At 37.3% G+C, this 27,968-nt stretch overlaps 1 protein-coding gene across 2 annotated transcripts; it reads right to left on the bottom strand.

Moving 5' to 3' along the window:
• Positions 1-26,092, bottom strand: hdac11 (histone deacetylase 11). Of its 2 annotated transcripts, XM_041273735.1 has the most exons (11): positions 25,873-26,092; positions 23,195-23,253; positions 22,376-22,524; positions 21,727-21,827; positions 20,107-20,223; positions 15,524-15,566; positions 12,697-12,773; positions 12,210-12,272; positions 6,115-6,211; positions 2,840-3,018; positions 1-1,650 (listed from the first exon to the last, which is right to left on the bottom strand). In XM_041273735.1, exons 2-11 carry the CDS (start codon positions 23,227-23,229, stop codon positions 1,447-1,449), a joined length of 1,065 nt encoding a protein of 354 aa, XP_041129669.1. In that variant the 5' UTR covers positions 23,230-23,253; positions 25,873-26,092; the 3' UTR covers positions 1-1,446. The 2 variants fall into 2 exon arrangements, with proteins under 2 accessions (XP_041129669.1, XP_041129670.1); XM_041273736.1 differs by lacking the exon at positions 23,195-23,253.
• Between the last annotated feature and the right edge of the window lie 1,876 nt (positions 26,093-27,968).

Genomic DNA, 27,968 nt, shown 5'->3' with positions numbered 1-27,968 from the left:
ATTGGTCCAATTAACCAATTTAGGGTATGGTTAGAACAAAATTAATGTTTTTTAAGGTGTATTTACAGTATACCATGTTAAATTTCAGTTATTGCACAATTTACAATGCTCACAGAAAGTACTCATAAAAACAGTAGCCATGTTACAATAAATGACAATATTAACTGACGACTGCTGCCTTCTCCTGCGGTAGCACCAAAGCCAGCTCAGCACCATAAAGCAGGGTAATATTACAGGTCATACAGCGGCAATGACTTTTCAATTGAATCCACCATTTCTACAGAACTGTCTGTGAACAGATTTTGAAATGTATGAAACTACTGTATGCATTAACAGTCTCACATTATCTTTCCCAGTATAATTTAAAAGATGTCATTCCCTTTCTAAGAAAACAGTTTAACAGACAGGTGTTCTATTACAGCAAGTGGTGTCAGAAACTCTTTAGGCCATGCTAAATGAATGCTTCGATTCTCAGGGGCTTTTGCAGAGAAAATCAAGCAGATGTTGGTATTAAAATCATATGTGATATGATTTTTTTTTTTATTTGCTGTAGAAATTGAAGTTTATTACTGCTGCAAGAAATACATTTACAAAAGCTGTTGGGATGTATGAATAATAATTTGTGGTCAAAACCTGTGTGAAAATAATAATGTATTCAGAATTACAACCGAACCATCAACATCATTGTTAAACAATGCAACTAAAGCATGTGGCAGCCCGCAAGAAGCTTGGTTATCATGGCCTTAGTACCTTTTTAACATCAAGTTAATGCCATCCTCTATGACTCATGACCATTATCATGCCAGCGCAAACAAAACAGAGAGAGAAACATACCTAATCAAATACCTAAGAATCTGGGTTATGTGTTTACCTCTAGAACAGCATTGATCTGAATGATGGGAGTTCATAGCCCACACACAAACAATGCCTCTGCACATTAATATAAATGTAACAAAAGTCCATCTTGTCAGTAATCCCTACCAAAAACAGCCTGGCTTTCCAGGCTTAGAAACTTGTATTTAGAAGCTCCTCCTGCCTACATGCCAAAAACAATCCAGTAAATTATGTTTATATGCATAAACAATGTGACTTACCTGAGCAAAATAAATCTAAAGCATACATATTAAAGTGGAAGCAAACTACGTTTTCTGCCTTCGTCAGTAGTGTAGTTAATGAATCTCGTTAAAAAAAGCTGGCCCAACCTAGATGGACAGCAAGCCTGACAACTACTAGCTGAAGCCCCAGTCACTCTAATAGTTTCCTTTAAGTAGACCATGGTATTATAAACCTACCAACCTGGAGAGAAAGGGGGAAACAGAGAATAAAAACACGCTACTGTTTTGGGGTAATAATCACATAGTATAGCATCATTTTCATTTGATGACAAAAGTACAATGAGTGCAAATACTCAGCGAGACGACAAAGCTGCAGCTCATGAAATTGACTTCATTCATTCAAAGGGACTTGGGAAGGTCTGGCTTCGCTTGCTGCAGAGTCACAGTCCACCAGCCCCAGGTTATGCAAGTTAATTATCGAATCAGCTATTATCCGCGCAGTTCTCTTCTGATAGCCTCCGGACGTCACCATGAGGATCGGGATCTTCCTCCTACGAGCAGCTTTAAACAGGATTTCATCCCGTTTAATAACGCCCTGGGTATTCAAGAGAAACATCTTTTTTATTAGCATTAATCTAAATTCCTTGCATGAACAGTGCAATGCATATTTCAATAGGATCTTCTTAAATATAAGCTGAAACAATATTCTTGAAGGGATTCATGCACAGCAAAGCTTTTTTCCCCCAAAAAACATTATATATTCTTGTCTCTGCAGAGTATACTTTGCTCAGTGACGTTCGCAGAGATGAGGTTGCTCGTAAGTATATGTTAAGTATGTCGAAAAATATATTTTTTTTTGTCAATTGGTATAGGGCGGGGTGAATTATTTTAGATCAATAAGGGATTGGAGCTGTAACTAAAGGTGTGCAGAAAATAACCTACTCTTTGTTCCTGCTTTCCTCATTCCTCAAACTTTTAGTTTTGGTAAAACATCTTTAAAGCATTTATTTCAAGACCAGGATCTGGGCCCTCCAGTGCTCAGTGCTATCCCCACAGGTTACTCCTGGCAACGAGGTGCAGAGGGAGGGTGCTGGTGCATCCTTCTGCAGTCCTGACACTGGAGTCAGAGAACAAGTCAGGGATGATAGCAGCGGTGTGCTGATTAATCCTGAGCAGACAGGCTGATCTAATTGAGTTGCCAGCAGAATAATCAATTCATTTCTTCTAGTTGGCACCATGGGAAAGGCTTGCTGCAGTACCATGGTAACTGGAATGTATCATGGTGTTAGTCCTCATTAAATGCATCTGTTTTTTTAAAGATTGTAGTTTCTTTTAGTGATAGATTTTTGGGTATTTAATTATGTCTCAATCCTAAAATTATTCGTAATGCAAAAATTTGGCCATAGCTGTAGCCTTAAGCACTGTGCACAGTTCATGGTATAACCCTTTTCTTTCCTGTGTCTGTAATTTTGTATTCTTAAAGTGTAAAAATCGATATAAATATTGTATTATTTTATGGCACTTGATGCTAAAATAATACGACAGCATTAGAAGTATGAGGTACTCTACCTATGACATCCATTATGCTGACTTGGCTTTAATATTTTAATAGCCTGCATTTCACCCTTTTTCCCCTCCCCCAATCGCTTATTTTAATCAAACCAAGAGACGTAAAGATTTAAGACCAGGGACTGTAGGCGGCAGTTAAAACATCAACACTAAAATCAATCCTTAACTTTCCAAGGCCTAATAGATCACTGCCAGGGGTAAGCCGTTCTGCACACCTGAGGGGAAATGGCAAGGCCTCCCAGCGGATCCCCATCCAAGATGTCAGTGCCTGCGTTGTAGACAAGGATGTCTGGCTTCACTTCATTCAGCGCTCCCTCCACGTGCATTTCCACCTTCTGCAGATATTCCTGGTCCTCAGTGCCCCAATCCAGCTCAACCTTTCTTTTTATAGCCCCTGCAAAGAATCAGTATTTGAATCAGCCGTGAAGGTATGGTGTTTCCAATGTACACATTAAAACATGTAGCCTAATAAAATAGCAAGCTTATAATCTATCTTAATAATTAAGGGTCTTAAAACTACTGACAGTTATGGCTTTGAATAAAACATGAAAAATGTAATCTTTTTAGTCTCCCGATCCAATCCTGATGGATAAAATGTCCCTTACTTGTTATGAAGTGCTGAAGAATATTCCATATACAAACCATGCACAGTTCTAACAGAATTCAAGCTCTTAATTATAATAAAAATCAGTAACACGGTTTATAGTTCAACCTTTTCTAGATTCGATACAGGTCTGTAGCTGAGCATTTTAATTTATTTTGATGGATTGCTAAATAAAAAAACGAAACGGAAATCAAACCCGCCTTTCACATTCATAGACGCTAAACATGTATGGCATTGTCAGATGAAGACAGAAAGTTGGTGTAGAACACTATAGAAGATATATGTAGTAAATGTATACCTGGGTGGTATTACAGACAGATGAAACCAGTGCCCCTGAATGCAATACCTTGTAGAGGACAGAATATTCAGCATTATATACAACATTCTCACTACCTGCCTCTGCTTCTTATATAGCTGCAATTCCACCATGGTCTTGACCTTTCTATTGTCACATTCTGGGTCTAAATATCTCTGCCTCTGCTTCAGAATGGAGTGGTTTTGCTTTTGCATTCTGAACATCACATTCCTACTTACATATTTGAAATAAAAATATACTGCTGTTAGAGGAGTGTTTGCGGGTTTACACATTTCGTAACCTTGAATTCTTTACTAAACATGTAAACAATCCGTTTATAAATATGGAAGCTTTATGCTACTCTTACACTTGCATGTTGCTGTTTAGTTGTGCAGAAATGCAACACTCACCTTTATGGCTAGCTGAGAAGTGAAATGAGTCCAGGAGCAGTGTTCCAGTTTATTAAGGACCCAATATTATGTGTAGGGTGTCTCTTATTTTTTATAAGAGAGGTCTTAATGTTACAACAAAAATTGACACAAAGTACTTTTATACCAACTTGCGGGAAGACTCATGAAACTATACTCACTGTACAACTGATTGCTCACTTCAGAACACAAAGTAATTGCTTCCAACAGCATACTATGTTCAATAAAAGAAAATCACAATACACAAACCCAGACTTGTAATACACAGAGGCCTACAACTCATATAGGAGTCTGCTGTTGCTTTATTAGCAAAATCCAATATGTTTTTGAGTTTTGTTTTTGTATTACTGTTGTCCTTATAACATTATACATAAAATCTAATAAAATATATGTTACTAACTGTGAGCTGAATAAACAGACTTAAAATGTCAATATAATTCATGTTTAATAAGTCAGAAATAGAACTATCAAAGCTTGTTTATGACAATGGGGAAATAGTCCAGCACTAAAAAGTTGTTATTAATGAAAAATCAAACAGACAGTACACTGGTTATTGACAAGGTTTTAAAAATATTGCACCTCAATTGTCTGCTATATTTGAATGCAGAGAGTGCAACATTTCTGACATTAAACTGAAGTCAAACCAAGGCTACTTTTCATGAGTTTTTGTCTAGCGGGTAATTACTATGGGGTTATTGTTAAAGCTTAGTAACTCAATAAAGCAAATCACATCATGTGCACATTTCCTTCCACAAATGTATAGTTTTACAGATTTCAGTTCCTAGGTCTGCAATTATTGTTGGGCTCCTTGTTATAATGTTGTGGGTTATATATACAAATGAATTGAACTATATTGTAAAGCCATAAATATTTGCGACCAACATATTTGGCGAATCACACCCATAAAACCGATTTTGCTCCACAAATGTCGACAACCTGTTGCAATATACAGAGTATGTATTGTTAGTGGAATTTGATATTTGTGCCAAAAAAGTTTATGTTTTTCTTTCATACGCCAAAAAAAGCATAATAAAAGGCTTGCAAACATTTATGACTTAACAGTAATTGGTTAACTATTTAATATACAGTCCGGTCCATCATACTGTGAAATTAAAAATAGTTTGTTTCTAACTAACATCCATCCACGATCATTAATTGCTTAATCCTTTAAAGGGTTGTGGTGAACCAAAGCCTAACCTGGCACACACAGGGTGCAAGGCAGGACTACACCCTGGATGGGATGCCAGTCCATTGCAGGGCACCACACACACTCACACAGAGGGCAATTTAGATTGATCAATCAACCTGAACAGTATGTCTTGGGAGAAAACCTACACAGACGTGGGAAGAACATGCAAATTCCACAGACGTCCTAAGCCAGGATCGAACCCAGGACCCTGGCCGTGTGAGGCAGTAGCGCTAACCACCACACCACCATGCCGCCCATACTAACATTATTCTTGTCATCAAGCAAACTAATTAAGACAAATTAGCTAACTGAATGGTACTTTAGTTTTACACTTTTATAAAACAAACAAATCAATAACACACAGAAATCAGTACAGGAAATGTCTTAATTTACTTGTGTTTTGTTTCACTGTAATTATGCATTCTTTCAAAGCAAAGAAAAATACTGGAAAGGGCTGGTGCTTGTGCGTGTAATATTCATGCTGTTACATGGCTTTACTGTCACAATATAGGAATGATTGTTGATACTTTCAATACTTGAACCAGCTACAGCAAGTTTAAAGATCTGTAAAAAAAAAAATAATAATAATAATAAATACCTCCCAAACTCATAAGCTTACTTGACAAGATCAGCTATGCAGATTTTTAAAGCCTGTTTGTACATTGCTTGCAAACATTCTATGGAAGCACTTAGTGCAAGGACTTCAAAAACAAGCCATCCGCATTCATTACGGTAAATGATCGTCAAACCCAATGCTGGTAGCATGTCGTACGATTTACACGGTAATGCAAGAGTACTGAGCAATGACACACATAGGGATTCAAGCAATGACCAACTCCTTTCCTGCCTACTGCCTTGCAAATCACTAGGTTCATCTGAACTTCCACTGGGATTCGATTGTTTATCTGACCCATGCTAGGTGCCTCTCATAGGCAATATTTCAGACAGGCATCAAACAGGAATGCTTGACTTACGTTTTGCAAATCCGTCCCCGGGATATATGTATCTGTTGTAGACGTCCATGATATACACTCTTTTGTCATCCATGAAATCTCTCTCGTGACCATTTCCCTAAATCCCAAGGGTACAAAAGAAAAAGTTATTTTCGATCGTGTGAATGCCAGATGTTGCTTACACTGTAGCATTTAACACAAAAATAACAGCGAAACACAAACGCTTTGGCTAAAAAAAAAAAAAACATACCTTAGATGGTCTGGGGCTTTGCCAAATGTGGCAATACAAAAGAGATCTTAGTATTAAGTTGGTGAGATGTTATCATTCAAGTAAAAGCTTAACGTATTAAGTATATCAAACAGGTAGCAGTCTTTCAAAAGCTTTGTTTGAAGCCTGTTTCTAGCACCAACGTACTAGGTTTTCTCATATGACTACATTCCTTAGACCTACTGGATATATCAAATGTTTTGTCATAAGAAAGACTGAATGCTTCTATTCATGTTTACTATTTTTCATGGATGAGTGTTTCATCCAAACTGACATGCACGTATTCTGAGCTTTCAAGCCATCATACACAGTAGATGGTAAAATACTTTTTTATAAGACAGTGATTCTGATGACTGCTGACTTACTAAGAAGTAGTTATTCTTTTTTACAAGGTGTGACTGACTTGTTTTTAGCTTGATTGAACAGAACAAATACAGGATTTGGCATGGGATGCCCGCACACACGGATGCTTTGTAGAACAATTCAGATTCCATTGCCTTCCTTTCTTTAGTGGAGTTTTTCTATTTTTAGTTTGCTTTACCTTTGATCACCCTGTGGCATCTCCAAGAAAACAATGAAATCCTTTTGAGCATGTTTTCAGTGGCATCTGAAATATTAGTATGCTCAAAACAACATACCAGTTCATAAAACTGCAGCACCTCACCTGCTATCTTTCTCACCGCATGAAGTACTTCACTCTAATCAGTCAAGTTCATCAGAAGTTAAAGTTACCTTCCAGTACATTATGTATCTATTTACACAATCAGGACAAAAGACTAACTACAGTTATTCAACACAGTGAAAAGTTATAGAAATGAAACCTTGGGCAATATAAGAAAATGTACCACAGAAAATCTCTCCATGAAAGAAATTGCTGCTTCTTTGCTTTTCAAATATATAGAGAAAATATTTAGCCACTAAAGTACCTGCACATCAATATGAAGCAGGGTTGTATTTTAAGCAACATCTGGCAGCTGGCTGACAATGAAAAGACAGAAGCCCCTCCAGCACCACCTTTAGGGAGAACTCTGAACACTTCATCAGAAGCAGAATTCTCCACCAATGGATGAAGACTCGTCCAACAAGGAATTTAAAAGCCAGGCGCGGCCATCTCAAAAGTGGAAGACATTCAACGATACCTCAGGGATCCCTCTCCAGCCCCACTTTCACATTAAAAGTACTAGGTTTCTAAGACAGAGGTCTTTTATTTCAATTTCCCCAAGGGCTAGCAGCATACTGTTCAATGTTTTTACATTGAACAGTGCAATGAGATGGCTTATCACAGGAGCATCAGAGAGAACAATCTGCATCTACTGATCGCATTCCTTTAGACTGACATTTCAACCGAATACCCTTTTTCAGGTATAAGCCAATCAATAAATGTGTATGATTTGCTCAAATGAAGAAAAAATGATTATAGTGGCCCCTGAATCAATACCCCTAAAACCCCCTGCACAAAATCTACCAAGCACGTTGCTTCCAGGCAGAAGTGTGGTTGAACAGTGTGGTTTGAGATCAATGAAGCTATCACTGTATACAGTATGAAAAATAGATCTGAAACTATTCTTCAAGTGTTTTTAGAACCAATTCATTCAAAGTAAAACTTGTTAGAAACTAAACATTAGCGTTCAAATATTTCTGCACGATTGTTAACTGCCGAGCTAACGTTGATTACTGATTACTGTATTTGACTAATGCAATCTCTAAGGTGTGTGTGTGGAACATTTGAATGATATGTTACTGTCACTTAGGACTCCCTTGCTGCATCTCAAGGTGTTTATCCAGGAGAACAAAGAATTAAGCACTGTAAAAAAAAAAAAAAAAAAAAAAAAAATCCCAAGGAAGAGATCCTTTCATGCCAGACTTCAAATGCCCAGACAAGGCAATGTGCCTGATCTGCTGTTAATTAGAGCATTTCAGGCAGAACTGATCCAATCCATTAATTTATCTTCAAAGGAAGCTAAATTAATTACAAAACGTTGAGTAAAAAAATAATTAAAAATCAACCTTATTGACGGTTGTATCACTTGATACACCAAAAGAGAAACATGTGATGAATGCCACCGGGTCCATCCTGACTGGGATCACAGATTAAACAAGAGGAAGAAATGTGTGGAAAGTGTATGTTGAGTGTATCTGGGCACCTATAATCTAAATGAAACTGTATTTTTAAGACGTCATGAATTAATCCTCTTACGGGTGACGGCGTGTGTTGCTCACTTCTGGAATTCCCAAAAGGAGGCCCTGGCTTGGTTTCACACATTTATAATCAAGACAATAGGAACTGTACAGTGCACCCAAGCCTGTTAGACCGATTGAGATTCTACCTTTGCCAGAAGGGCTTATTTCCAACAATCTATACTGTGGGATAGTGATAACTGTTCAAGCAGTTGGATTTAAGCATTAATACCAAAAGCCGTAGACATTATCATTATATAATGAACCAATGCAACAGATAAAGTAAGCATCTCAAGTTAAAAGAAAGGTTATATACAGTAGCAGGTAATGCCAGGGCCTGGGATATCGAATGAATGCTATTATAATTAAATATATATATATATATATATATATATATATATATATATATATATATATATATATATATATATATATATATATATATGTGAACAGGAATGTAGGACTATTCAAAACAAAAAAAGAGCATCTAGCATAAGATGGTGGCAGATATTCATAATTATATTTTTAATATTCTATATTTCATGAATGGTCTAAAACACAGTACATGGTACTGAACTGAGGTTAAACATTTTGCTTTAAAAGTTCCTAATAAAGTCAGTGAATGCTGTCTAGTGCAAGTACATATTCTAAAAAATAACTGGCAAGCTACAGTAACTGCCTATGGTGCAAATCAAACACAAATCGTGGCTGTACGGGCATTTCAGTTACGTTTGATCACTGCAGTTTGCTACTGCTAAAGAGCGTCTTGCAAAGATACTAGGAAAAAATGTGTATCTTGAATCCCCCAAAATTATAAAAAGAATTACGAAAGGCGTTAAGATAATGAGAAGATAAAGTTGCCGAGAACACATCAATTGATTTTCTTTATCAGATAATGCCCTGCTGCTCCAGTAACAGCATATAAAATGTTTTTCAGGTCCAAACCTTAATTGGTGCATAGGTTTTCTGACTTTTCTGCCCCCTCACTTTATTAGCTCAGTAGATGCAGCGACAGCATTTTCTTCTAATTTTTTATGCCCATGCAGATTTCAAGTCTCTTGTTCTTCAGAGCATTCATGAATTATTTACTGAGCATGACTATTGATCAGAATCCCTTGTCTTGTTCTGTCGATAAGTAAGAGCCAGAATTATAATCAGGCCATTTTTTTAAACAATTCAGGGCTGGAGCCAAGCCCCTTTTGAAACACGCTTCATTGTCATTTAATTTGATGAGAAGGCAAAATCTTTTCTGCAGCTAAATGCATATCAGTTAACCAAGACTAAAAGAATAATGCTGCAGAGCTAAAAACACGCATACCACATACAGCAGTTCCACTGAAGGGTTAAGTGTAGTACTTAGTCTCATGTCAGGCATATATGGCAACTTTCACCACATGATGGAGCCTTCCGAAGAATCCTTCTTGCGCTCAAGTGCTTCATAATTGTGGATTACGTTCCCAGCAGCAGCTGTCATGGGTTGGTATTTACAAAACTCTAGAAAGCGCTTTTTGACTACTGCGCACAGCATATGATTTAGTGATGTGGATAGAACGATAGCGGCTCAAAGCAGAGTTACTGCCAATGCCCACAATGTGCAGCACATGAACCCTGAGAATGGTTTTAAATGGAACACCATGTTATATTGATCAGAACACCCACGCTCCAGTCAGCATTTCATATTGTATCCATTGTTTGTAGTGCAACCAGCTTCGACATTGTACTTAGCTACTTTTGGGCATTATTTCCAAGCACTCACATTGTCTGGTAAAATGAGAATTGCAAAATTAATTAATTTGATAGGGCACTCAGCAGGAACAAGCCTAAGCCCAATATGTAAAATGATGCAGCACACGTATAGTTGTGTTTTGCAGATAGTTATCTGGGATTGCTAATCTAATCACGGCAGCAAAAGCAAATGTGGGAGGAACCCAATTATCGCATATGGGACAAGATCCTTTAATGCAGGTCTCCTGGGATGATAGATGTTCATGTGTTAGTCGTGAGCCTGAAGAGGTGCATAGAGTATGCCAAGCTGTTTATACGTCTCAATTAACTGCCGTGTGCTTAAAACTGACACCTGATTGCTGGGAAAAATATTTCAAAGCAAATGGCTAATTATACTGTAAATTAAGAACAAATGTCATGAAGCTTTCTGGACAGAACCCCAATGCATTAGGGTTGAACTGCTGTGTTTCTATGACAACCTAGACCAGTCTATCACACATCACACCTGCAGCAACAACCCCACAGGTTTCAAGTTCAATTTCCCAGTACCACAAATTAGCAGCTTTAATCTGACCAGATGTTTGGTGAGCAGGAAATATGATGATGAAATCCGTGAAGAGCACTGCCGAGACACAAATATGACATTTTGGATATAAAAACGAGGTTGAATCTTAATTGTGTGCGTTTTTTTTTTTTTTTTTGTTGTGGTTTGTTTTTCCTTTTTCTCATAAACATGAATCACCTGGCCCATCAACATGACAGAATGGTCAACCCAGCTCCAGCACTACCACTGCAAGTAGAATGTCCCAACTCTATTGAAATGTCAATTTATCACAGTATGAACCATCATAGTACCTGGACAATGATTGAAGGAGCACTTGCATTTACAAGAATCCAGATCTACCTTAGGAAACTAGGCTGGCACTATTTACACATCTTTACTCTAAGGGTTTATTTAAAGAATGTTGTGATTCAACTAGATATTTAGTAAACTTCTGTAACTGTTAAGAAGCCAAAAACAACCCAGAACACTATTTGTTTCATTTCACAAAACAACATATATTAAAGGTATGGCAACAGAACAATTCACAGTGCATCATTTGTATGTGGTGCTCTCTGTACTCCGGTAATTGGTCTGCAGCTTTACTGGCTGGACTTGTAACCATGCGTATCATGATTCATATTGCAGTCCATTGTAATCAGATTTCATTTCAAAGTGCATAACCTTGGTTTTATCCTCCAGATCATAACACTCATAATAGGTGCTATATATTCCCAAAATGCCATTTCCCTCATTGCAGTATGGCAATATAGACTCCTCTTGCCTATGTAAATGATTTTCTGATACAGTACGTGCCTTATTATCTGAATACATTTTCTGTGGTGACAGAGGAGACTCTTGAAGACGAGAGTTCACAGCATTTCTTCCAGTCGGTTTGAAACCTAAGCTGAAGGTTACCCGTCTTAAATTCTTGTCGACGATTTTGTCTTTCCCAGATTTCCACAGGTGTGACCTGGCTTCCTAATGGATGCTCTCAATCGCAAAGACAGACTGAAAAAATTAAGGTTTTAAAGCCAAACATGACAAGAACTCAGAAGTTCTGCACGGTAAAATGAGAACCTAGCCACACATTACTGCTTACTAAAAATATAAAGCAATTCCAAAAAGCAGCTAAACATGAACACATCAGTATTTCTGTAATATACAATGTATTTGTAAATTCCATTTAAAATATTTTGAAACGGTATTTTAGGTTTTGGGTCCATTTAAAGATATATGAGTATTGCACTTAAGAGTGTTCTGCAGTTATGGCAACTTCTTGGTATGGCACCAGCAACCTATTCAATTGACCTTAACTAAGGGCTATTATTTTGTCTACTGTGTTGACTGATTATTTTGCAGCAGTTTCGGTGACAAACAGCATGGACAATGATTGCAGCTTACCTGATGTGCATCCAGATCAATAATCGTCGCCTTAGATACTCCTTCTACTCTTTCAAACAAAAACTGTGAATTTAAGAATATTAAAACATAAATATTGTTGAACTGTTGTGTGTGTGTGTGTGTGTGTGTGTGTTTTTCACTGCCTTGTTCTGTAGTAAATTAATTAACTAAGTGACATTTCAACGGACCGTTCAACAAGTGGTCCTCTATGGTGGTACTTTACATTGTGTAAATGCAAGTCCTGGCATTTATACTGGCATTATTTCTCACACAAGGACTTATAATTCAGGCTGATGATGGTATTTGCCAAAATGTGTGCCAACATGATAATTGTAGCGCAGTAAATGTAAACTTTCCATTAGAATACTATTAATTAGTTATACAGTTAAGTTAAAGACACTGTAGGAAGCAGTCCTAAAATCAAACATTCTATTTCACCTAGCATTCGATTTCAGTGCAAAGGATAGACATTTTTTTTTTTTTTTACCTTGATAGCCAATGTGATGTCAGCATAGGCACAAAACCCTCCTCCTTTGTCACTGGAGCAATGGTGAAAGCCACCGCCTGGAGCATCCGAAATGTGCAATTATTGGTGGGATATGAATTCACAATTAATCCTCAATTCATTTTAGCGTTGCATTCCCTTAACCCAGTAAGTACCAAATAAAATGTATTTATATCATTTGATATATTAACATAATTGGAGTAAGTAATCATAACAACATAGTTAAAGAGAACATTCAAATAGCCAGTTAAAAATACTCCAAGATATTACAAAGTAGCCGGTCCTGAGATTTGGACAACGGCTCGTAATGGGTTGAAAGAATTTGCTTTTTTTTTTTTTTTTTTTTTTTTTTTTTTAAATCAGTTAATTCCTAAATCTATTCCCTTAGGGAAAACCTTTAAATGAAACTGGGCATCCGTGGTACCAAGACATCCAATCTAATGATAGACGCACACAGAATAAATCAACCTCTTTCCACTTTTAAAATAATGTTCATCAATGCAAAGGAATGGCTTCCTTTTTCCTGATTTATCAGACACACAAAAAAAAAAAAAAAAATGATTTGCAATACAGGCTTTGCCAAAACCACCCCCTCCTCCCCCCAAAAGACAGGAACATGTATTTCTTATTATGAACACACACAAATGGCAAATGAGACTGTAAACAGAGAGTAAGGGACATCTCCTTTGTTGTAGCACATATGGAGTTTATTTTAACACAGTGGATCTAAATAACACAACCTAAAAATGTGATCGTTGCTGGAACACACTGTACTATATTTGTGTTTTCATTCATTCATTATGACCTATACCTGCTATTAGGCTGGTCCACAGTTTGCTCTGATGACGATGCAGCGATTCCACAAGGTGCTGGAATGGGTCTCGAGGGATGTTAATCCGTTCGGTCATTAATATGTAACACCTGACAGGACTCTAACCATCTATTCCCTCTGTCTGTCACTGTTTGCCACCTCAGCTGTCTCTCTTAGTGACCACTTTTCCTTTGTTTTGCCACTGCTAATACACTCTGCTGACCAATGTATTGGATCAGCCTACAGGACTGTCTTTGCTAATATGGTACCCGCTACAAGACATTCCTTGCTAATATGGCACCTGCTACAAGGCTGTCCTTGCTAATACAGCACCTGCTGCAAGGCTGTCCTTGCTAATACAGCACCTGCTGCAAGGCTGTCCTTGCTAATATGGCACCTGCTACAAGTGCAACCACTGATGCCTCTTTGGAATTCTTTTAGATATTTGACTTGCATTCATTCAGGTACACTGTTTGCAATTGTGCTGCACAGATCACATGTCACATCACATGATCAAACGAATTCAGGGCAATGCCAAATCCAATCAGGGAGGCAGATCCTAATAAGGTGACTAGGCATCCCCACACACACACAGACACACACACACACCATTTTAGTACAGATTAATAGTAGTTTCTTAAATCCTTGAGCTACATTACCTTAACAATCTCAGAACAATGGCCACTGATATCATGTTACAAAGAGTTATGTACATGAACAAGCTGTCTAAAGTATGTGGTTTATCATCACCCAGTAGCTTCAAACAAAGTCTTAAAAAAACAAGTGACAGCAGGTGCTGGTTTGAAGCTCCTGAGTGTGGTGGATGATTTAATGCAAGCGGCTAAGTAATTCCAGAAGCGTGTTAACATATGGAAAGCTTGCCAAGAGTCTATGTGTACTCTGGGTACTGACAGCTGAATGACTGGGATGAACATTGGGGCGTGTTCAATCTGACAAATGTTTTTTTTTGTTTGTTTTAATTGCTGGGGTCACTGCTCCGTTCAAAACCACAGTACCTATACTGTTGTGGGGTGTACAGTAGGATGCAAGCTATATGTACTGCTGAAGGTTGTTACAAAATGAAAGTCCATAAAGTTGCTAACAGAGATCACAACTGTGAGCCCGATTACCACAAGAAATGAACCTACATCGTGCTACATCCAGGTTTGTTAACATCTCCATGCACTGTCACACATGATCATGTTGCCAAGCAACTGTTGTGTCCTGTAGCTCCAGTTGACTTTCAGGTAAAAGGTAAGAGAATTATTTTTTTTTTTTTTTAAAACACATAGGTCTTCCCACACTTTGGAAAGACCTTGATTAATGTCAGGATCAGATAACCCAAACCTGTTGCCTTTTTCTATTTTGTTTCTATTTTAAACCTCTTGGAAAAAATACAATTAGGGTGTAGTTAAATTGCCATGCTGGTCTTGTCAGCTGTTTCTATTTACAGCGTTCTTTACGTGTTTTGTCATATTAATCTGTTATGGAATACTATCAGGATAATGTCTGTAGCATCGTTAATTCTTTTTTTAAGGTCAAGGCAACGTGTTCCATTTCTATATGCTTAAAGAGAATCGTTCACTGGAAAGTCACACCCGCTACCTCAAGCAAGACCACAACAGAACATACTCCCAAGGGAACTTTAACATGATTATTTAAAAGAAAAGTAATTGTGTGGTGGTGGCTTAACTGAAACACATTTCCAAAAACAATAATAGCATGAACGGCTCTAATGGCTACTAAATAATTGAACGTGGGTTAATTTTCAGTACTAACAACATTAGTCCTGCCACTCGATGAAAGCAAACTGTAAAGCATTAAGTTTAATGACATACTGGAGTCAATTAATCCTGATGTTTTTACTTCCCTATCAATAACGCTGGAGGTGAAAATTTCTTCAAGCAATGAAGTTTAGAAAACAAAGCAACTTTCTAAGTCTATAGGCCAGCACAGCTTACACGCTTTTAAATATGTACAAATATCATTTAAACTTACCCACATTGATCGCCCATCCTCTGTCAATGGCCAGCTTGCCTGCCTACAAATAAACGAAATAAACAAGGTCTATAAATCGTAAAAGTTTACACTCAGATCGCAAGGGACTGCATTGAAAGACCATCAATCATTTCCAAAGCGATATGCGTGGTAACTGCTGCTATGAATAATTAAGAAATAATCATGCTACTGACTAAATGCTGGGGTCAACAGTCAGTTAATAATATAATAGCTGACACACAAACCGTTTGAATTTCTCATTTGAATGGCTTTAAATGTTCATTTCATTTTTATTATCCACCCTGCACGAGCCCCACATTAAAACGTGTCGCTGTTATATGTTCACAGAACTGTATCACTGATCAATAGGCTGTTAGACAGACAAGTGCAAGTCAATTCTAGCCACTGTAAACCACTCTCAGTATTGGATTCTCTTATACTTATAGGTCCAAAATTGCTAATTGAAATCCAGTAATTGTACAGCAGTATCATTGTTTTATCCTTCAAAGGTACTGCACTAGAGTTTTAAAAAAGAGCTTTCCATGTCACACAATTGCAAGACTTGTAAAGACAAAAGATAACAACTCATGAAATGATATATGCAAGTTCTTGCTGCTCACATGCTGTTCTTATGTGTTTTCTTGTTTGTTTCAATGTCAGGCTTGTGGCTCTTACAACTTGAGATGAACTTGTTGGATTGGTTATGAAAATACACACACTTTCATAATGGTGGGGGATCGAAACACTGCAAACACCAGCTACTGGCTATTAATATATCTAAGAGAATAATCATTTGTGAGTGCACATTGACGTGCCTTGCTCGGCAAATCTTTTACCCAGTGACACCGCAGTCCTTGCAAGTATACTAATTAGGACTAAGAACAAATAAAAGCAAATAGCTTATAGTAAGTGAACAGCAGTAAGATTGAAATTCAGTGCCAGGGTCATTAAGTTTTCAGTTATACCTAAAAAGTGATCTACACAGTCATCGGTCAACAATCCAGGAGCTGGAATCCTCATGCAGACATACAATTCCGCTTCTAATATTGCTGCTTCGCACACTACATTGATATTATGGCACTCTGCAAGGCCAGATCCAGGCACTCCAATAGGATTACACCAGCTTAATGAATGATCTATAAAAGTACTGAACAGTAATGTATATAACATGACAAACACTGTTTTATGTAGGGCTGTTTTTTATCCAATATCACACAACCTAAGATTATATTAGCAGCTCTGCTTTTTGTGCAATTTATTTCAAATTAAACAGCAATAAAATGCCTTCCGGCTGGTGGTAAATGTGTCCTTTTTGGGATCTGCATAGTTATTAATTGACAACATACAAGGCCGACACTGTTATAATACTATTGTTTTGGGAATTTAGGAAAGCACAACATATTCCAAACAGCAACACCTCCCCACTCCCACGAATAGAAAAGGAAACTGTACTTAGTAGCTCATAGGCATCTGAAATACCTAACTGGTCTTGCAGTTCATACACCAATACCTACCCTGTCTGTAAAGCTGAAATAGTTGTTCTTTTTTTTATTGCAATTAATCCCATGGAAGGCATTGAAACCAGCGCATGTCTGTGCATAATGACCTATTTAAAGCTCTGCCTATAGTTCATGCATGGCTTGTAAAGTGGGTATATTTCAGTCCTAGAGGAAATTAAATCATTATAACTTATGCAACAAGGTCATCAAAAATGTCATGTTTGTTTAAATAGTATACGCCTTAAACATTACGGAATGATGTGAGCATATACGAGATGCTGAAAATCAGGACGCTTTTTTTTTTTTTCTCAGCTTCATAACAAGGTGATTTTGTTTCAAACTTGTTTTTGCGTACAGCCGGCTAAATGGACTCCATCCACATTTGTTCCAGATGAATACACTCATTATTTGAATCAAATGCATTACAATGGGCTTTTTATATTGTAAAAAAAAAATAAAAAAATTACAAATTACAAGAAATGTTTAACTTTGTAATTTCATCTCAGGTCTATATATAGGTCTAATTTGTTTTGATTTCCTCTAGCAGATCACCTTGATGAAATTACAGTGTTAACTTCCTGTCTCCCTCTTTATACATCAAGTATAAATAAAAACATGTTTTCTTCTGGATGTCGAGTGAAAGAAAGGGTTGGGATGGATGGAACCAGCGTGTGAGTTCAACTTGAACTCAACACTAAACACTGCAGGTTACCATAACATAATATTATTAACATGCGGTCCACATAAGCTCTTAATTGTTTTCGGCGTCGAGTCAATCATACCCTATTCACGCTACCTAGACAGCGTGTGATCATCAGGTTTTGAAAATGAGATTTTGCTTTTAACATTGATCGCATATCATGTGTGGAATAGGGTATTGCTGCCAAAGAGGAAGAGGTCACCTCATGCACTATCACTGCTACCTAACTTCACATTTTATCAAGAAATGGAGGATGATTTATCATTTTAATTAACATTTTCAGGGAAGTCATACTTCCGACTTTATCAAGCACGCGTTTCGCATGTAGCGAAAGTGAATGTTATATCACAGTACAGTATTGCATTTGCGGCTAAAAGTCAGATAATGCCAATTTTTTTTTAGGCTAGGCAAATTATTAATCTGTGCTGCTGTAACTTTGATAAATAGCTTTTTTCCCCCCACACATATAGTAAAGGCTGTCAGCAAATTCAATTTCCCCTATTTTACAGCTTCATATGCATTCAATTCACTGGCCTGTCCAATGTCTCTGGGGCCACTATGGACTTCTTAATAACCTCTTTACATAATCTTCCTTGGTGCAACGGCCTTCAGTTTTTCCTTCAGCTTTTGCTGAATATGCACAAACCAGTCCAGAAAGAAAATGGCTATTCGACACTTAACAGACAATAAATAGCCCAAAAAAATCCTACAACAAAACTGCTTCCAATTTGCCAAATCAGTAATAACTGGTGAAAACAAACTACCAATAAACTGAGAATAAAAAATTAAAAAGTCCCCTATCATGTTCGGAGTTTAATCAGTAAGTAATTCCCCTCTCACTTGCCTCCTCTAATTTGCTCTCTCTCTTTCCGAAGGTAGCTTACCAGCTCCCAGGAGGACGCCCACTTTTCTTCAGCCATGCAGAAACGCGAAATGAAAGGAGCACTTGACACGCTTTAATGCAAGGCTGCAGCTTATTTAAAGACCCTGCAAACTTTGATTGGCAATGTTCACGGCCACGTCTGCTTGCATGGGATGAGACCCTAACGTCTGTGAATTTCAAGCAAGTGTAACACCATGTAAACAAACCCAGCACTCCTAATGAGTCAGCTTTGCAGAAATAACTGCTGCGTATTGGCAAATTCACCTCAAGGAATTATCATTTTAATAGCAAACAGGCTCCTTAAGATAATCCCTTAAGACTTTTTCAAGTGGCTTTTTACAAAAAAAACTAACTACAGGACCTATTTTTGACAAAGACCCATTATATTTTGAAATGGTTTATAATCTGATACACTGATAAAAAAAACATGTATATGCATTAAAACGTAAATACTGTACACATGACATATAAGCAATGCTTTGGGAAGAGAATGACTGGCATGCATTTAAACATGCTTAGTCATACCGGAGCTTGAGACAAACAGTAGCGCTCACAAGCACAGTAAAGCCTGGCATGGCTCAGATGGCGATGTCAATGCAAGTCTTTTTTACATCCCTGTATGGACGTTTCTCTGAGAGCAGGAAGAAAGGCGAGCTGGGGGCTGTTGGGGGAGCTATTATACAAGATTCTGTTTTCGGAATTCTTAAGTAACAAATGTCTGTGCAGATTCATCACGTTCAGACAAGTGTCCTTCAGGCCAGGAATGGGGGTCACATCACACATGTGTTTTCCCATGTTTTTCCCATGTGGATGAATACTTCTCAACATAACAAGAAAAAAAGTTAGGCAGAGGAAAATAATGCACTATAACTACATTTGTTTGTCTTTCAGCCTTCCTATATAAATACATCCTTTGTGCCAATTAACTAGTCCTTATGTAGCAAAGAAGATTCTGCATTAACGTCTCTATCCCTGTCTAACAGAAGGGTATAGTGCATGCATAGAAGAGTTGAGAAGGGTCTCTTCAAGCCCTTTTTCACTGGATAATACACAGTACCCCTGTTTGGAGTGTTGTCAATTGCTTAAATTTAACAAGCGCTTGAGATAATGACAGGTGGCTTTATATGAAGTACAGAAAGTCTGACAACCATTGATAACTTGGGAGGTATAAAGATAGGTCTAACAGCACAAAAAACATTACAGAGCTGCACAATATAATTTGTGATTGCTTATATCTGCCCTCACCAACCGCTCGATCCCAGTGGTTTAAAAAAAAAAAAAAAAAAAAAACAACCTACTGCAATTCTGTGATGCTGTACTTTATTTTATATCTGTCGCCCCTCTCAATCTAGTTCTGCAAGAGGTTACTGCAGTGCTGTGATGTTGTATTATAAAGGCTGAGGCAGCAGAACAGAAGGGTAGTATTCTCAAGGGCAGAAACCCCAGTGCAGAAGAATGGAAGGCGCCGCTCTTTAAAGGAAAGCAGGCAGTGCACTCTTACCATGATCGTGCCTCCTGTTTGAGTTCTCAGTGGCCGCAGGACCCTTCTTTGAACCAGGAAGTTGGGCAGGAGCAGGAGAGGTGGGATTTCAGTGATGGTAGCCACTACGAAAGACCACTAAAAGGAGAAAAAATACACATGCTGATGTTAACTTGGCAGCATTGATGATGCCGCTAAGTGCAGAGACACATCACAGCAACTTTGCATGTTTTCATCCTATACAACATATACAGTACACAGAAGTTGCTAAGAGTTTAACACACTAAATCGCCAAGGAAAATTGTGTTATTCATTCTCAACACAGTATGCAGTATAGGCATCACCAGCTTGGATGTAGGGAAAAGTGTTCCTGGGATGGAATACATGGCTTTTGTACTACTGTTTTTAGTTATGACAAATTGTACCGGTTACTGCAGGCAAAATGTTAACTAAATAAAAGAAAGAGTCGCTGGACTTTATTTGACATTTTTATTGAACTGTATACTGAATCACAACAGAAGCACAGAATGATTTACTGGGATACCTCTGGTGAGCCTTCCAAGATATGGTTCTGTATGCAGTAAAAAAAAAAAAAAAAAAAAGGAGAAAATAGTCACATCTTTAAAATGAATGAATATTTTAATAATAAATGTCGTCCATTTCATGAAGGGATACCATCACAGCTACTGTAGATGGCAAAGGCAAACAGGCATCTGTTCTTGCCCCTTGTTGTGTTGCATTGCAGGGATCTGTAAAAATGTGCCTCCTTTGCCTTTTAACCCTTTAAGGTACAGGGGACATATGTGTCCCACAAATAACATTAAGTTACCTTTCTTATTTTTGCAATAAGGTGCACAAAACAGGACAGATCTTGTCATCCAAACTGTCAGTCTCCTCCTTGTGGTGCTTGAGCCACTCACAAATATATTTTAAGAAGAAATCGTTTGAACAACCTCTCAATTCCTCGTGTACCTTAAGGGGTTAAAAACGCTCAGAATTTACCTGTATCACTATTGTTTTTTTATGCCTAACAGTGCCCACTACTGTAATTAAAGTGATTGTGACTTGCGTTTTAAGACTAAATCTATAGAAACAATTCTTGAATATTTAATAAATAAAACAGTAAAAGTATACAAATGAAGGTTTATGCACAATATTATTGTACACATACATACATAAAGTAAATCTTAATAATAATATTAGAGGTGCTTAGACATAAAAGGAAACCATGTAGGTGTTCCTTTAAAGACAGTGTTACGTTTCACAGTTTTTTATTAATCTAACAGGTACTAGCTAAAACTGATCAGCCATTATTCCCCTAAACTAGCAGGTTAGTATACCTTAAAGACTACAAGAGGTAACACCCAACAAAGCTATTGAGCCTCAACGCAGTGGATTTGAGTTGGCTTCTGCTAATGTTTGGTATTTGCCTAGAACCTTTTGCCGACAGTACAAGGACAGGTCTTGAAATGAAGACTGGGAAAACTGTAGGAATGATTCCCACACAGAAACAGGAAGGTCAATGGCTTGTGGTCACCATGTTCTAATTTGAGTTTTATTATATCGTTTCTACATAATACCAGATATATGGGGCATAAAAACACATCCATTTGCTTGGGAGCTATTGGGAAAATGAATTACCTTTAATTTGTTAAGATAGCATCTTGTGTGGACAACTAGGAGGTCATCCTCAGTGGCCTCCTGGGCTTCCACAATGTTGTCATCTGTTATTAATTGTTCTTCTAAGATAGACAGGTAGATATAGTACATGTTTAAACAAAAAGATGTAAATGAGTAATATGCCTTTATAATACAATTCAATATTACCCTGGTCACATTGAATTGAGCCTAAAACACTGTCGGTTCCATTTTTCAGCAATATTGAGGTAGGTACCATTACTACACATGTCCCTGCAGCAGTTTTCTAACGTTGCTGTTTTTTCATGTTATGGATTTCAAAGATAATTAGTCAGTCAGAAAATGACCACTGCACACCACAGGTATAAATGCACTCACGGCAACATTTCAGTCACCTTGACTTTCAGTGGACGTTGAACAGCAGCGTGCCGCATGCTTTTAGTCTTTGTTAATTATCCATGCTTTACTGCACAGCTCCACCACAGAGGTAAACGTGCCACAATCTTTCTCCCCAACTCACAGATTTGAAAGGTGACATTGGATAAAACTTTCTCCAGCAACTGCATTCAACTTGCATCTTCTCAACTGCTGCAGGAATATTCTTGATGCTATTTCACAAATTGGTGTTCTTTATTGTAATTAAGCGACATACCTTTTAAAAAGCCAATAACCTTCCCCCATTTTCCGGCATCAAAGGGGTGCATTTTTTCAAGTCCCATGAAAGTAATGTTGTATTCTGGAGAGTAGACAATTGGCAAACGTGTCGATGGGACCTCGATATATAGCTGTGTTCTGTGAGAACTGCAGAAAAATGTATGAAAAAGTTTACAATGAGTCAGCTAGTCTACACATTTTTCTCAACTCACTTGTATTACATACAACACATTTTTCAAGTGATTTTGAGATGGTTTGAACAAGAACAGTTGCTTACGAAATAAAGCAATATCATAAAAATACAAATTAGTATAATAAAATTGGACACATTAATATCATGTTTACCTGCCTCTGGCTATGAACAGTATTTTTCCCAGCCTTAAAATAAACTCGTCTTTATGAAGAAGTGTAGCTGTACAAGTTATTATGTTGCAGGGTAATGATTTAACGTGGACTTCACCATATCTAGAAGAAACCTTGCTAGCAGTGTGTTATACCAGATCACTTGAGCACACTAAATAGATTAAACCTATATATCTCCTTAACTACCCTCTCATACACACACAATTTAGAAAGTGTTATTCTACACAGTATTATCTAATTCCAGATCAAAATCACCAAATCCCAGGAGGAACACTGACTCTGAATAGAATGTCCACTGTGCTGCAAGGCGAGATTTTAAATATATCAGGCTTTCGTAGCCCTGTGCACACTGAATGCATGTTGTGTTATAATGAGTTTTGGCAGTAGGGGTTGACCATAAGCTATCGCTTTTGAATTGGAGGTTGTCTTATTCACAACTATGTTGGATACTTACCACTTCTGTTTTTTTTCACTTTCTTTAAGGGACATTTTCTTTATACTTTTTATTTAAATCTGAAAAAAAAAAAAAAATTGGGTGAAACTTCTTTTTTTAACTATTATTATTATTATTATTATTATTATTATTATTATTATTATTATTATTATTATTATTATTATTATTATTTAAAGCTTGTTTGCAGTACTGCAGAATGATTTACAAGGGTATTTTAATCTTAAGTTAAAGCAAACACCGGATTGACGATACATGTTTTCTGTTAGGTTTCCCCACTAGTGATCTCTGTCAGTGCTATAGGGTGCAGCACTGACTATTGAATGTACAGGATGACAAAAAGAGTTTAATTCTGAGGATTAGCTGACAAATTAATAAACACCAGCCACATCATTTATAAGTGCCATGACAACAGGAATTTGGGACACAGCAATCTTTCCAAATCTCTCTTTTGAAAAAGTCATGGTTCTAATTACAGAATAAATTGTCACGAACAGTAACATTCTAAACAACTAAAGTATTCTTCAATTTGGGCAACAATGTGTGCCCCCGCCTTTATCTCCAGCAGACAGCTGCTTCCTTTATCAAATGTTTTCTATTAGTTTTCCATTTGTCTATTAGCAAAGTAATTATTGTTCCAATATGCATATTGAATTAACATAAATAGATTTTTCCACTTGCAATACAATGCAACAGGTTAAATACAAAACTGCTTTTTAAAAAACAGAAACCTAACCAGGTTTATCTACACTGCATGTGATTGCCCATTAGGGATCCCTTCTTACCAGCTCTTACAAGATGGCTCACTTTACAGTCCTACAGCAGTAGGTCTAGAGATATGAAATTTAAGGAATTAAAAAAAGAGATACCAGAGACCGTTTTCCTTGCCTCATTATCAACAAACGCCATGCAATTGCTGACCCCAAATCTTAGGAATTCTGAAAGGGAGATAATCAGCACTAAAGGTCTGAGGTCATAAAATTGAAACAGTGCTTTAAGGTAGAGGACTAAACCACATAATGTTTTTTTTTTTCTGAAAGCGTGAAACCAGGGCTTGTCCATTGGTATGACTAAAATTAAACTGGATTTAGTTTAAGTACAAAAAGTTTTTTTAAGAGACTGTTGTGCGAAAAAATTTCTCGACAAATTATGTTACAGCAAGACTGACGGAAGCAAAAAAAAAGTTTGTCAATGTCAGGGTCCCCTAAAATTAAAAAACGTGTGTGTGTGTGTGTGTGTGTGTGTGTGTGTGTGTGTGTGTGTGTGTGTGTGTGTGTGTGTGTGTTTTTAAATGTGTGTGTAGCTCTGGTGGTGTGTGTGTTGTGTGTTGTGTGTGAGATCAAACAATGAGTTAAGTAACTCAACATTACAGTGGGGGGGGGGGGGGGGGGGGGGGTAAATCAAGGATTTATTGGGGTTCTCAAACTTGAAATGTGACGACCTTCCCAGAACTTGTTATAGGAAGCTTTCAAGAACAGTTTAATATTTTAAATCCCTTAAAAAAAACAATAGCCACTCATCTTCCAACTGTAGACAGCATGTTACATTATTCATGGGATTTGTACATGAAGCCTATACATGACTCAAGAGAGCAGTCTCAACAATCCTTTGCAGGTTTACCAGTAATTAATTTTATATAGCTGGATCAAAAGCCATATGTACATTTCTCATTTAGTTAGAATTTGTTTAAGACTGCTGGACGCATGGGAGATAACACTGGCAATCAAATGACTAAAAAGCAAGGCTAATTCCAGGTAAAGCACATCATTTTCTTTCAAGCTGCACTTATCACACACGTACACTTGGCAAATTTATGGTATGTTCAATATGTTGGGTAGTCATTACAAATCTTTTTTTTCAGCCAGTAAAATAAAGGTACAGATTGGAGCCACTGCACCAAGGAATGCTGGGATGCATGGGCTGACCTGATGCCACTTGCTGACTGTAAACTATCCAAAGGCTGAAACACACAAATAAATACACAAACAAATTATAGTCCTCATGTCTCTGAGATCAGAACCTTGATCACCCTGGTTCCAAATAATCTCCCACTTAGGCTGTAGCCTTTAGCCGTTTCACTGCTTGGAAGATATGCCAGAAATGAAAGACCAATAATATTTCAAAGTCTGCTACAAAAGCAGCTACCAAACTGACTACCACAGCAATAATAAATCATTGTTCAACAGAAGTAATGAGAATTCAGCAACGATCTATCATCAATTCAAGAGCTCGGCTAAAATGCGTCTGTACCACCTTCTGTGCTTAAACACAAGACTGACGGTATGAGCATAATGACAAATTGAGGGTATTGTATTCAATATCTGTAAATGATAAGCCACGTAATTGTGTTTGTTTTAATACCATTTGTTATTGTTGTGCTTTATTGTCAACAGGCACCAGTTTAAAAAATAAATAAATACAGCACCCAAAGGCCTTTGCGAGATACGCGCATGTGCAACTTAAACCAAGCCGCATTCGGGTCTATATATTTTAAATCCGCTCACTGTCGTAGTTATATTATTGCAAAATGTAAAAAAAAAAAAAAAAAAAATCATAAGCTATTGTAATTGCATTACAAAATGCTGTCTGAATTATTATGTAACTTTATTTCTGTAAACGCACTGTCGGCCTTTTCACCTGCTGTGCGTAGTGAAAAAGACACGGAATCACGAGAAACTCACCTGCTGGACATTTTCATCTTAGGTTGAAAACTAAACAGACAGGTTGGCTGCTTTTTTTATTGGCGCTTTTTGTTGATGCTGTTGCACTGTTTAACCCCGACTACATCGTACAACCTGACATTATTTGTAAATGCAGTCGTCCAAGCAGCTCCCATTTTCAGAGCCGCTGTGCTGTGTGATGCGCAGTAGACTGACGTCACTCACTGTACAGTGTACAAGCGAAAGCGTTCAATAATACCCATGTCTTTAAGTGAATGTTTGTGAAAAAGGGTGTGGCCTAGGTGAAATGTGACGCTAGACAATTTAACGTCGAAATAACAGGAATGTTGCTCTCCCTCTCATATATATATAGATATATATATATATATATATATATATATATATATATATATATATATATACACACACACACACACACACACACACACACACACACACACATTTGTGGAGAAACAACTACAATGAATTACAAAAATCACGCCAAATGAAACAGAATTAGTATAGTCCTATATAAATCGAAATTGGCAATGTTATAATTAAGAATCAGACTGAAAGCTATTCACCATCAGGAATATTCACGGGCAGTCCATATATAGTGGGTAGATATGTGACTATCAGGATATATTATATCATAAGAACATAAGAACATAAGAAAGTTTACAAACGAGAGGAGGCCATTCGGCCCATCTTGCTCGTTTGGTTGTTAGTAGCTTATTGATCCCAAAATCTCATCAAGCAGCTTCTTGAAGGATCCCAGGGTGTCAGCTTCAACAACATTACTGGGGAGTTGATTCCAGACCCTCACAATTCTCTGTGTAAAAAAGTGTCTCCTATTTTCTGTTCTGAATGCCCCTTTTTCTAAACTCCATTTGTGACCCCTGGTCCTTGTTTCTTTTTTCAGAGGTTGAGAAAAAAAAAAACTCAATATTATTTTTATTATAAAAATAAAACAACAAATGATCAGCTTATTTTTAAATGCTTTGGGGAATCTGTCCCAGAGATGAACTCCCTCCATTTCCAGAGTAACTTACTATGGTAAACAATAAACCGGGCTGCTGTTCTATTATTACTGCAAAACCACTGCCAATACAATGTTGAATGTACTGTTAGTATTCATGTAAATTGAATATCGATAATGATAATTATGTACTGCATTATACCATGCTTGTAACGAGTGAGTATGAGCAATCAAACTTGATCCATAAATAAACTCATTTGGTTTGCTTTGGGGCTTAGCTCATAATTTCTTATTGCATTACATTATTTGTTAATCCCTTGCTGCAAAGAGCAAATACCGTTACAGCATGTCTCTAGCTCGATGTTTTCAATCTCTAATCAAGAAACATAAAGACATATACAAGCCATCCAGGACCTTTGTACAGCGAGAAATTTGAATATGTAACACAGGAAATGCTGCAGCACATTCAGACGCTGACAGGAGCACCCAATACCCACCCCTTCAAATGTGCACTGTAAATGCCCGAGCAGGTTAGGCTCCATTACTGTACATGAGAGACACCTACTGAAGTGGCTCTTCCTTGTCATTTCCTTTACCAGCATTCTGTTCTACTCATTCCGATATATTCAAGCGCATGATGTGGGGAGAGTGGTGAAGAGGCTGTCATTACCTGTGTAATTGCATGAGCATTGTACTATACTGCTATATAAACTGTCCAAACAGCCACAGTGTACTTCTCAAAGCACCACTAAAGTTGAACTGGTTGAAATGACGAACTAAAAAAAAAAAACAATATAGACCTGCCTATTAAAAGTATGCATGGTTTCTAATAACACATTGTCAATAGTTACATTTTCAGTTATCAGAATGTAACTAGGACCACCCTCTTGTATCTGTTGGATTCAGTATTGACTTTTTTTGTTCCCAATGCAATTGCACAGCACAGTTAAAGCTTTGATAAACAGGGGACATGTAGGTTTTTGTTACCCAGGCTAGGAATCATGTCAGATCTGATGCCCCAAGGGGGTGGGTGTTTGAACGACTTGAATACCCAACCACCTCATTTTTGGTTTTTTCATGAACTTACATTGGTATGCAAAGTGAAATTTTTATTCAGAGATTTTTTTTTTTTTAATTC

The sequence above is a fragment of the Polyodon spathula genome, chromosome 16 (genome assembly GCF_017654505.1).
Source record: "Polyodon spathula isolate WHYD16114869_AA chromosome 16, ASM1765450v1, whole genome shotgun sequence".
NCBI classification, from domain to species: Eukaryota; Metazoa; Chordata; class Actinopteri; order Acipenseriformes; family Polyodontidae; genus Polyodon; species Polyodon spathula.
This window is presented reverse-complemented; position numbering and strand designations above follow the sequence as displayed.